Below are 12586 nucleotides of genomic sequence, written 5' to 3'. Positions count from 1 at the left end.
GAGTCTAGGATCAGGTTATTTGAGACAGCCCAGCAGTTAAGACGTTCTACAGAGGTGAGTGGCAACCAAAGACAGGGCCTTTTCGGTAAGGACACCTTCTCACCAACAAGCCAGTTTGGTGTAGTGGTTAAGAGCGTGGGACTCTAATCTGGAGAGCTGGGTTTGATTCCCCACTCCTCCACTTGAAGCCAGCTGGGTGACCTTGGGCTAGTCACGGCTCTCTGGAGCTCTCTCAGCCCCACCCACCTCACAGGGTGTTTTGTTGTGGGGATAATAGTAACATACTTTGTAAACTGTTCTGAGTGGGCATTAAGTTGTCCTGAAGGGCAGTATATAAATCGAATGTTATTATTATTATTATTCCCTTCTCCACTGCAGCTCTAATGACAAAGGTGGGGGCAGGAGGAATAACATTTGGTCTTTTATTGTTATTTCAAACTTTTCCTGCTCTGTTTTTAATATCTGGGTTGCTATTTTAAAATCAGCAGCAGCTTTTAAACAGAAATCATGCTCTCAACAACTATGTAAGTTTATTTTTTGTACAGATTTTGTTTGTTTTACAGGCACACGTTTAATGATTGTACTAGGAAGCACCTTGGACAATTTAACTGGAAAGTACAGCCTTTTTCTTTAAACGTATTTACGAAAGCAAACATAGTGTCTATAAAGAACACAGTCTAAGGTCCTTAAATCTTTTTTTAAGGTCCTTAATTCTTGGTGGTATTCCAGCTACTTCTCCTGGGCATGAATGTGGCAGCTGATGTTTTGTTGTGGATGCATGTGTGAAAGCACATCAGTCTGCAACGGACTGCAACATAGTTCATACAGCAAGGTAGGGAAGATGCAGACATCATAACATCCTGCCTAGGAACAAGCCCAATTCACCAACACCCAAGATGATTGACTGAACTTGGCAGCCTTATGCAAAATGGCTACAGTGCAACGCTGCCACCTGCTGGATGTTCAGCAGAGTATCAGAAGTGCTCCTCCAGTCCAAGGAGCACTTGGACCAGTCCCCACCGCCGCCATCCTTTCTTCAATGAAAACACCCAGCTGGGCATATTTTGTACGCAGAGCCTCATGAGCTCAGCTTAGCTGCACCAACAAAGTTTGGACAGCTGATGTCAAATCCCTGAGGTAGGCAGGGACAGTGTGCTTGGGTTCCATGCAGCCCTGGTGGTTCTGTGTAAATCCTTTGTTTGGGACTTGCAAAATGCTGAAGGGTGTCCGGGAGGTTTAAATGAGCTGAACTGCCCCCGAAGCCACTAAAGGAGCAATTGTTTTGTACCGGATCAGGTGCTGAGAGTCTTCATCCAAGTCAATAACATATTCTCTGAAAAAGAGAGAAACAAAACCACTGGCTTAAGTTTGCAGTCCTGTTCCCTCTTTCTCAGGAGTAAGCCCATTATGCACAGAGGGATTTATCTCCAAGTAACATGAAGACCACTGGCTTAAGTTTGCAATCCTGTTCCCTCTTTCTCAGGAGTAAGCCCATTATGCACAGAGGGATTTATCTCCAAGTAACATGTAGGATTGATCATGTTATACTTTCAGGTATTGAAAGTACAGATGCTCCATAACATCAGGCTCAACTACTATTCAAATCCAGATCAAAACAAGCAGCAAAGATTAAGACCCCCTTAATTCAAAGGCATGTTGAGCAGCCACCCAACAGAAAATGGACGAATGCTAGTCAGCCTGTTGCAGAGGCCAGGATGAGGTGAGAAACAATACTGCAGTGTTCCTGGGAGATCTCTCCATGCCATGGTAGGCTAGAAGGGGATCAATGGGGAAGGGTACTGAAGCCCCAGCCAACTCTCCTGAGAGATGAAGGTTCAAAATGTTGTTCCTTATGATACTTCTGCACTGTCAGCAGCCTGGGTGAAAGACAGCGTGGTACAATGGTTAGACTCAGGGTGAAGCTACAAGTGACGAATGACACTTGAACGGCAAGTGTATTTCTCCCTGTTCCCTTGCCCTCCACTCAATCCACTTGCCGTTCAAGTGTCATTCGTCACTTGTAGCTTGGCCCTCAGACCAGGAAGACCTGCATTCAGAGTTCCAGCTTATCCATGAAGCTTGCTGGGTGACCTTGGAGCAGTCACGCTCTCTCTGAGCCTAATCTACCTTCCACAAGACTATTGCGAGGATAGAGGAGGGGAGAACAATGTTGTAAGCTGCTTTGGTTGCCAAAGCAAAGTATGTATGTATCTCACCCTTTATAGTTTGCTTTGGCCCCAAATGGGACCCCAAGTAGCTTACAACATTGTTCTCACCTTCTATCACTTCAGCGGTGGTGGTAGGTCAAGCTACCCCAGGAGATCTTTGGGGGAGAGTAGTTGATCACATGACCAGCTCAACTTCTCCAGCCCCTCTCTGATCCAGTGAAACGGCCGGACAGATAAACTGCAATGAACCAGGTTCAAGTTTCAACTCAAACATGAGTCTCTGGTCTTTCACCCTCTGCAAAAAGGAGATTAAACACTGGCCGCTGTAGGTATTACCAGGATCACATACAAGTTTGTGGCCCAGGCAAGATTAGAACCAGGGACTTCCCAACATATGCCAGGTATGGGTACGCTGATCAGCATCTGTCATCTCTCAGTTTTCACAACTTTGTTGCCGTTGTTTTAGCAGAGAGCTGACCTTAGTCAGTATAAGGCACATAGATAACCACAGATCATCTTTAGAAAGATTAACAAGTACTAGGAAAATTCAGAAGCATGGCAGGATTCAGTGTTAATCAAGGCAAAAGAGAGCTGTTTGCTATAAACCGATTTGGATGATAAGAGACATAAGTCAACTAACAATGCAATCCTATGCAGGGTTACACCCTTTTAAGTCCATTGCAATAAACAGCCTTAGAAACGATCTCTCTGTTTAGGACTGCAGTGCAAGTACGGTAACTGAGGACAGAAGCATAAAATACCTTGGGGTCAAATCCTCCAAGGATGTTTGGTGAAGCACAGAAAAATTATCCCATAATAAACCAACAATGCAGAAAAAACATGGCACACACACAGGGTGGGTGGCATCAGAGCTGTATGCAACCGTCAGGTTACAGACTAGCATACAGAGGTGGTGGGTTCTAGTAGTTAAAGTTTCAGAATAGTATCTAGGAAACCCAGGTTCGAATCCCCAGTCTGTCAGGAAGCTCACTGGGTGCCCTTGGGCCAGTTGCACATTTTCAGTCTAAGCTACCTCACAAGGTTGTTGTGAGGATAAAACGGAGATGGGGAAAATATTGTAAACCACCCGACGTTCCCATTGAGGAGAAAGGTGTGGATATTCATGAAGCAAAATGCTGTATGAAGATCTTCTCCTGGATCACGCCCCCCCCCCCATTTATGTTCTTGAGCTCATTAGCTCAGCAAGCATGATTTTCAATTATCCTTACAAAGTTCGCTTACGGTGAATGCAGGACCACCTGTGACTGGATTCCCTGATGCTTTATTTGTTACAAGCAGTAAGCTGGGGTGCAGGATTTGAACCAGGAACACAGTATAGGGGCAGGGAAGGTTTAGCTCCTTCCCCCATGCTGTTTCCCCAACAGAAACTGACCTGCCCAGATACCCAGAGCGACCTTGTCTTTTTCCCTTGCCATGATAAACACGCTTCCCTCAAGGAGGGGAGCACTGTCCATCTGGGAAGCAGCTCAGGCGTCAAAAGAGGACCCCGATTCCAGCCAGTCTCCTCTTCCCCCTACTGCTTTCTAGGATTAAATGTTACATGGGAGCTCTGACTATGGATCTCCCAACAGTTTTCCCCCTGAGCAACAGTGGGACTGCAGCATCCCCTTCCCTACCTCTGCTCATCCGTCTCTGGCTCCACCAAGATGTTCTCCTGCCTCTCCTTCACCCGCAGGAACACGAAGGAGTCCAGGTTCGGTTTTGTGACTGCAAGGAAAGACGGTTCAACATCAGGCCTGCCATGGGAGCCGTGGTGTCCTCTGCATTGCATCCATGCGGACGGTCCCCAGTCCAACCCCCATGAAAGGATTTGGGGCAGCAGATGACTTTTGAGAAATCTGCTTGACAATACTTGAGTGGATGGATCCAAGGCAGTTGCATGGCTTACGAGCAAGGGCCCAGAACTTTAGGGGCTAGAGCACATGCTTTGCATGAAGAAGGTCCCAGATTCTGTCGCTTGGGTAGCCAGGGCGGTAAAGTCCTCTTCCAAAGGCCCTGGAAGCCACCAGCTGTCAGAGCAGGCCTCACTGAGCCAGGTGGGCTGAGGGTCTGATGCTACAAAAGGCAGCTTGATCAACTGCCACGTTCCTCTGTGTTGATCTCCTACTTGTGGCTAAGAGAAGTACGGCATGCTCTTTCAAGCTCCAGCTTCTGCCAGGGGTCAGCCCAGATGTGCTGACCTTGAAGTTACTCTGTCAAAGGACCCATGACCAAGTGTTCAGTTGGCTGAATGCTTTAATATTAAGGGAACACGCACTGTCTACAGTTAGACCGCCAGTTCCTTGGGACAGGGATTCACTGTTTGCACTTGCACAACTCTATGAGGCCAGATCAAGTCAGGCTTTGCTCACCTGCCTTCAGGAGATCCACTTTCTGCAGGTTGGGAGGCATGTGCTTCAAAGCCACATTTCGGAAATGGGTCTCCGTATTCGCCATGTACCTGCAAGTGAGGAGCAACAGCCTTGGTCTTTAACTGGGAAGGAGAAAGTCCCGGAAACGGAGCCGTTGAAGTTGGCTGGTCACAAAGATCATTAAACATAAGCAGAGAACACCCCAAGGAAGCATCGAGTCTTTGCACCACCTAATGCCACATGCAGGACAACACTGGACAGTCTACTTTTCTTGACTGGCCCAATTCCATGTCTTTAAAGAAGAGCCTGATGCAGACCCAGTAAGGAAGCAAAGCTTGTCTTGGTTGGGAGATAAAGCTTCATTGGATCAATTTCTCTGCACTGTGACTTTCAAAGCTGGCCATAATGTAACTAATGCATATTCTTAGTTTTTTTGCATATTGGTATTAGTCGGGGGGGGGGGGCAGGGTGGAAAGCTCTGCAAGGCTCCTTGCACCCTGGACATCCTGCTCAGAGGCTACTAGCCTCTGCGCTGCCTATCCAAGCCTCTCTGTACCATAAGGATTAGAAACGCACCCTTTTCTTTAAAAAGGACGCTGAGTTCTAAATGGGGATGGGCTGTGGCTCAGTGGCAGAGCATCAGCTTGGCGTGCAGAAGGTCCCAGGTTCGCTCCAGGCATCTCCAGTTAAAAGGATCAGGTAATAGGTGAGGTGAAAGTCCTTCGCCTGAGAAACTGGAGCTGCTGCAAGTCTGAGTAGACTACACGGGCTTGACATACCGGTGGTCTGACCTATTATTAGGCAACTTCATGTGTTCCTGAATTTTGCTTTCAATACTCATTTTAACGTTTGCAAGAATCATGGTTTCATTCATGGAATCCTTGGGGCTCACCCAAGCTGGAAACTTCACTCGTGCTCCTATGTGCAACTGGTTGGGACGGGAGGTTTAATTTATTTCAACTTGCCTTTTTTCCAGGGTGCCTTGCAGGTGTACTTCTTAGGACGGCCAACTTAGTTACCTGTCCCTGTGCCTTTAACAGCAGCTTGAGCCAAAAATGGCTAGCTGCCTTTATATCCCTGCCATGAAAAGCTTCTTTGTCTGTTTCTGCAGATCAAGCCGTGGTTAAAGGCACAGAAGCAAGCCAGGCCCAGAACCACCTGGCCAGCTGGCAATCCCGAGGAAATTGAGAACCGTGCAGGGCTGGCTGCTGAATTTTGAGGTTGTGGTGGTGCATGCATGTTAAGCCAGGTGCTATTCATTTGCACACAGAGCATATGCTGTTACGGTGCACTTGTGCATTCTGCTTGTAGGCATGCTCAGACTTTTGGACTTGCCCCTCTTCCTCCTCCAGCCACCCCTGCCCCCAGTCTGCTAACTCAGCAGCCATATGAACATTTTTCTGGGAATTGTTAGACAGAATACGTTGCCCTCCAGCCGACTGAGTGATCGTTGCCATGCTCTGAGGCCGAGGCAGCAGAAACCACAAGAAGTTGACCAAGACACTTTCGGGGTCACAGAAACACCGGGAGATGCACATCGCAGCAGAGTAATACAAGAAGGAAATTTGTTGTCTGCCATCTTTTCTCTTTTTTTGTCTGAATATTCAGGAATCCCATGAATGGCAGAAATTGGATTCAGACTTGCACATTTTCGCACACAACCGTTTGGCAACAATTCCACTGTAGCAATCCTAGCTACATGTACTCTCCCCCAAAGGGAAAAAGCCACAACTAGAATAGTATCGATAGACATAAAGGACAAAGCCCACTCCTTTCATCTCCCCTCTTCCCCATCTACCCACTCTTTAGCAAAGGCAAACTCTTCTGGAGAGAGGATGGACGGGTCCCCCTCAGCCCGAGTCTTCTCCTTCTCCAAGACATGGGGGAAAAATTTCTCAATCTTCAGAAGGAAAAAGAACAGTATAAGAATCGCAAAAGCCATATGGTAAAATGCTTTAAAACTGCATCAAGTGACAAAAGCCAAGGACCAGACTGTGGCTCTAATGAAAAACCAAGACTGACCCAAATCCTCCCGGGGAGGTGTAAATATTCAAGGTGCTCCAGCCCAGTGACAGCAGCCCTAGGAAGGCATCCCAGAATTCTCTGCGATGCACAGGGGCTCCACAGCAGATCTCTGCACGTGGATATGAAGACCGACAAAAGCCAATGTTCTAAGCTTTACAGAATCCAAACCAGGACTGGATAGATGCCATAGAAGAGTGTTCTGGAAAGGGAGGTTGGGACCATGCAACAAATCCTTCTGGAAAACACAAGGCATGTGGCTGGTCCCGGAAGAGGCAACCCTTAGCTAGCTTCCACATAAAGGACTTTATACACTGCTTGCTGCGTCCGCCAAATGGCGCATAAAAGGGTCAGTATGGTGTAGTGGTTAAGAGCAGCAGGACTCTAATCTGGAGAACTGGGTTTGATTCCCCACTCCTCCACTCAAAGCCAGCTGGGTGACCCTGGCTCAGTTACAGCTTCTCAGAGCTCTCTCAGCCCCACCCACCTCACAGGACGATTGTCATGAGGATAATAATAACACACTTCGTAAACCTCTCTGAGTTGTACTGAAGGGTGGTATATAAATCAAATGTTGTTGTTGTTGTTGTTATTGTTATTACTACTACTGCTACCACCACCACCACCACCACCTTTCGGAGCCGGCAGCGCAAATAGCTACTGAGGACGTAGCGGATCCTCTCGACCTCCATGCGGTGAATGCTGACTTTCAGGTCGCCTCCCTTGGCACGTTTCAGGTTCTCTTCCTGCAAGAGAAAAGTCAAAGAGCTTTAAGGTTTCAACAGTGACCAAGCCTTTGGCCGGGGAGCGGGGGGAAGGGGGTCAATGATGAGGGAGAACCCAGGACTGCCACTGTATGAAGTGGCCTTACTGGTCCTTTCTCTCCAGACCGGGTCAGATTTTAGAGGACTTCCCCAATACTGAACTCCTTTAACTGGAGATGCTGGGAAATTGAACCTGAGATCTTCTGCACACCAAATACACGTTCGGCCTCTGGGCCATGATTCCTCCCTGATCATCGTTGCTGAGGTGATCCAAAGAAGACAACAGGAATGTAACACTTCACACATCTGATAAAGTAGGCTCAGGTTCACAAAAACGTATCCCAAAATAAATTCTTTATACTTTATTTATCTATTATTGTATTTATTTATTTGATTTATATACTGCTTCTCTTCAATTGAGAGTTCACAATTTCCCTCAGTTAAAACCAATACAAAATATAAGATATACAATAAAATCACAATAAAACACCGGAATAGTATAAATACTTAAAACCGCTCTACTTCTGCTCAGTCAGGATGAATTCTATACCTTCCTAAAAGGACTGCAAGGCTTTGGAAGGAGTGCATCAGCAGGAAGCAACGCAAGCACTTCCCATGCCTGGGGCTCCAGGAGAAAGTACAGCGGCTTCCTTGGGTGCTTTTTCTTTTACCCCGCTCCCTTAAACTTCCCATGGTCATCACTGGAATATCATCCTGATGTTCTGCCCAAAAAGTAGATTTTTAGGCTCTCTGAAAATTGTTTTAGGATGTTCTGATGCTTTTCATGCTGCTTCAAGGTATTTTTGTAGTTTGTCTTTGCCAGTTGTATGTTAATTATAATTCCTTTTGTATTTTAACTGTTTCTGGTTGCAGAGAAGCACAAAAAGGAAAAATAAAGAGATGCAGAAAGCAGGGGAATGGAAGACCCCTGCTACTGAAAGTCAAGTCTGCCTCTCCATCTGCGTAGCCCAACTGTGGTTCTGTTTCTCAGTCGTGTCTGCTTGGGGGTGACGGATGGGCATTCAGATGGATAGCTGATGCAAGAGAAACATGGACCACAAAGGTTTTTAAAGAGAGTCGGTGTGATGTAGCGGACAAGGAACGGGAAAAACCAGGGTCCCTGCTCTGCCATGGAAGCCCAGTGGGTGACCTAAGGCCAGTCATTCTTTCTCTGCCTAACCTACCCTGCAGGATTGTTTTGAAGATAAGCACATCACAATGCATGCTACCCTTAGCTACTTGGAAAAAGGACACGATTAAAATGAACTACATAAATAAAAGCACATTTTTATCCTGCTCTTCCTCCAAGGAGCTCAAGATAGCATTTGTGGTTCTTTCCCGTTTTATTTTAACCTCACTGAGAGTGTGTGGCTGGCCCCACATCACATATTCTGCTTCACGGCAGAGTGAATCTGTTATCACTCCAGCCTGAGCCTGGCAAGCCAACCACTATACCACACTGCTGATATGGTTCCTCATCAACCCTCTGGCCAGTTGGCTTCCCTCCCCACCACCAGCTCCGTACCATGTGTTCCAGCTGCTCCACAACACACTCAACAACTTCCGACTTGCTCTCCAACAACTCTGGGGCAAACTTCTCATTCATCCAGGCCTGGAAAGTCAAAGTGGACCGTTAGGATCAAAGATGCTCTATTTTTTGCGCTCTCCCTCCAGTCCTCAGAACAGCTTGTCACAGTGAGGGACATTGCAACACAAGCTCCCTGGTTTATGACAGTGTGGGCTTGAAGCCATACTGTGCCCCTCTAAACTGTCCCAGTGCAGAATCTCCAACCCGCCCCAATTCCAAGGATCCACTCTTTCTTGCAGTGCTGACTCTCAAGACACCCTCTCTCCAGAGCCTCTGAGCACAACACCTGAGATCACTTAATGCTGATTATTTTCTCTTCCCTCAATCCTCTTTAGCCACTTCTCTTATATTCACAGTTAGTAGGTTTTTCTTACTCCACCAGTGTTTGCTTATAGGAGACAGAGAACAAGGACCTCTAATCCTCATTCTGAATTGTAAGCACAGGACCAGAGAATAGATGCAAAGTAGTTGTGTAAAGGGAAGAAGATGCAAATATTGTGTCGATTGTCACATATGACCATCAGGTACATCTATATACAAACGGCCCCCACTCCCTTGCACAGAACCATCCTTTATGCAGGAATTTTACAACACTGTGATGAGAGAAGGAGTTATGCTACCTCCAAGAGCATGCATTTCTACTCCAGAAGAAATGCAGAAAATGGCAACTCAAATCTTCCACAGGTTGGAGCACCTTCCCTATAAGGCTAAAGAGAGTTTGGAGCTTTTCAGTTGGTGGGCGGGGAGAACAACAACGATGATCACAACAACAGGAAAACAGATGTAAATTAAAGAGCACAGTGAGGACAGATGGAAAGAGAACGTTTTCTTTGCCATCTCTCATAATAACAGATCTTAGGATCACTCAGTGAAGTTGATGGGCAACATCTACAGGCCTACCTTTTCAAGATGTAGGATGTGCTTTTTCACACAATACATAAATAATTTGGGGGACTCTGTAGCACAAGATATAGCATAAAGATGGCTTTACAAGGGGGATTAGGCAAATGCAGGCAGCAAGCAGATAATCAACAGCCCTGACAATTAACTGGACAGTTTCTGGAGGCCAAACAATAGGGGATAGCTGTTCGTCTTGCTGGGTTCTTTGCAATGTTAAAAAGATAGCTTATGAACAGCTCTTAAGTGTTCCTTTAAAATAGAAAAGTAGTCTAGATATTAGCTCAGTAAATAAACAACAAACAACCTGGTTAGCCATCATGGAGAGTAGGATGCTGTCCTTGAAAAGCTCTGGGGGAAAGTTTACATGGCATCATCAGTACATGGAAGTTTCTCCAGCAGGGCACCCAGCAGCTCGCCAGGCCCATTTCGCTTCGGGAAAACAGAGCCGGAGGCCAAGCCCCCTTCGGCCCCTTCGCTACCCTGGTCCCAATCCAAATTGGGCCCCCACGTCCCTAGGAATTCGGTTTCAGCCTAGAACCCCAACACACTGCTAGTTCAACAGGGTTAGGGCGGGTCTGTAAGGAGAGCAACATGTAGTCAAGCCGAGCGGGGCACTGTGCAGGGAGCCAGCTATCAGTGACGTTTTCCGGACAAAATTTCTGCCTGTTCTCCCATTAAGCTGCAATTCTGTGTACACGCGGCAGTAACACCAAAGCAGCCAATTGCGGGGAGGGGGTGGGGGTGGGGAGGCTTACATCGAATACACACGGGACTACAGGGGCAGCGTTCGAAGCCCGGTAGCGAAGCCAGAATATTTTGCAACGAGAGAGGCGGAGCATGCTCTCCGCGCCCCGATCCTCCCCCCTGCCCCTCTCCTCTCTTTCGTTGAACGCGGCCTCCTCAGCGAGGCTTGCAGACGCCTGACCTGTTCCAGGCTACGGATAAGCTGGGCCGGGGTCAGCAGCACCTCCTCGCTCCCGGCATCCGAACCCTCCTGCTCCTCCGCCATCGCTTAGTAACAGCTCCGCGATTTCCCGCCACCGATTCCAACGCAGTGACGTCTACCCCCCGCGCGGCCAACCAACTAGAAGCACCTCTCATGAATATACACGAGGAGAATCTTCCTTTTCCCGCTCGCGTTTCTGTTTCTTAAAGGGGCAATATAGCGCTCTGGACTTCTTAAAGGGGCAATGTCCGGCTCTGAATAGGCCCCACCGGCTGAACGCCTAGTTCTGAAGTCTGTCTGCAGATCTCCCGGAATTACAACTGACCTCCAGGCTACAATGATCAGTTTCCCCTGGAGAAAAGAGCTGCTTTGGAACGTGGAATCTATGACATTATACTCAGCTGAGGTCCCTCCCTCCCCAAGCCTCGCGCTTTCAAGGCTCCATTCCCCCAATTTCCAGGAATTTCCCAGCCTGGAGCTGGCAACCTTTACACGACATGTTTATTCTACTCTTTCCTTTAAAGGGCTCAGGGTTGTATCCTTACAGCAACCCTACGAGGTACGCTAGAATGAAAGTTAAGTGCTGGAACTTCATCAAGCCAGATAGGGAATTCGAACTCAAATCTTCCCGATTTGTAGCCCCGCACTTTAACCAACAGCGTATTTATTTTATTTTAACCCCTCCCCTATTTCTCAGAGCTCGGGGGTGTGCAAACGTTTCTCTCGCCCTCCATTTTATCCTCTCAGTGACAAATCTCCAGGGGGTACATTAAAGACCAACATTTAGACCAAGCATAAGGTTTCGCGAGTCAGAGCTCGTTTCATCAGATGCATTGGAATGTACACCTGACGCATCTCTGATTCACTCAAGCGTGTGTGGGAATAGATTTCGTTAGCATTTAACGCCATCACTGGACTTCTGGTAATCGGACTACAACTAACTAACACGTTACACGGCTACCCCTCTGGAATTATTTCGTAAGATAGGGTTGCAGAAGCAGGCAATGGCAAACCACCTGTCAGTCCCTTACCTTGAAAACCCCAGCAGAGGTCGCCATAAGTCAGCTATGACTTGACGGCAATTTCATCCACCACCAAGGTAGGTTAGGCTGAGAGGTAAAGGCTGGTCCGAAGTCACCCACTGACTTTCATGGCGAACAGGGATTTGAATGTGAACCTCCCCAGTCCTAGTGCGATGCTAACCACTACAGCATAGTGTGCTAAGTAACTGTAGCAAATCCCCTTCTCTCTCTCTCACACACACACACCCTTTAAGTAGTAGGCATGTAACAGGCAAAACACAGCCCATCACTGCATTTGCAAAAAAGCCCAGACTGCCACCCTAGCATTGTCAGAATTCCATACGCAACCAAGTAAATTTGTCATCCTGAATCCATGGAGGCAGCAATCTACTAAGTGGCAAATAACCCCAGTTCAGTGAAATTATCTACTGAGCAGCTCATCTGCTTTGTGCTAAGTGGGTAGGAGAATCTTAAATTTGGCTCTGCATTCAGATGCTCTTTACACACATTAAAGCCCTGCCATGGGGCATCCATCTCACACAACTTCTGAAATGTTTAGGGCTTATAACCATCCAAGCAGGGCTAATTGTACATGTTAACTCCAGCATAAGTAAAGAGCCATACAACTTAGACTACCTGTATCATTGAAGATAAAAGACAGGGCTAAGGAAGGCTCTCACACTTCTATCAATGGCAAAATAGAGGAGTGCAATATCAATGGCAAAATAGAGGAGCAAAGCTGTGTTGTGATGGATCGACTCAGATGACTTTTGCTAGGGATAAAGTTCTTCCTACACTGATTGT

General features: G+C 47.1%; 1 protein-coding gene across 1 annotated transcript; it reads right to left on the bottom strand.

The window, feature by feature from the left end:
- Positions 1-511: 511 nt before the first annotated feature.
- GINS4 (GINS complex subunit 4) lies at positions 512-10841 on the bottom strand. Its single transcript, XM_054998174.1, has 7 exons — positions 10740-10841; positions 8852-8938; positions 7195-7308; positions 6343-6440; positions 4541-4629; positions 3806-3896; positions 512-1333 (listed from the first exon to the last, which is right to left on the bottom strand). The coding sequence occupies exons 1-7, from the start codon at positions 10821-10823 to the stop codon at positions 1237-1239; spliced, it is 660 nt and encodes a 219-aa protein (XP_054854149.1). The 5' UTR covers positions 10824-10841; the 3' UTR covers positions 512-1236.
- Positions 10842-12586: the final 1745 nt, after the last annotated feature.

The sequence above is a fragment of the Eublepharis macularius genome, chromosome 14 (genome assembly GCF_028583425.1).
Source record: "Eublepharis macularius isolate TG4126 chromosome 14, MPM_Emac_v1.0, whole genome shotgun sequence".
Classification (NCBI taxonomy): Eukaryota; Metazoa; Chordata; class Lepidosauria; order Squamata; family Eublepharidae; genus Eublepharis; species Eublepharis macularius.
This window is presented reverse-complemented; position numbering and strand designations above follow the sequence as displayed.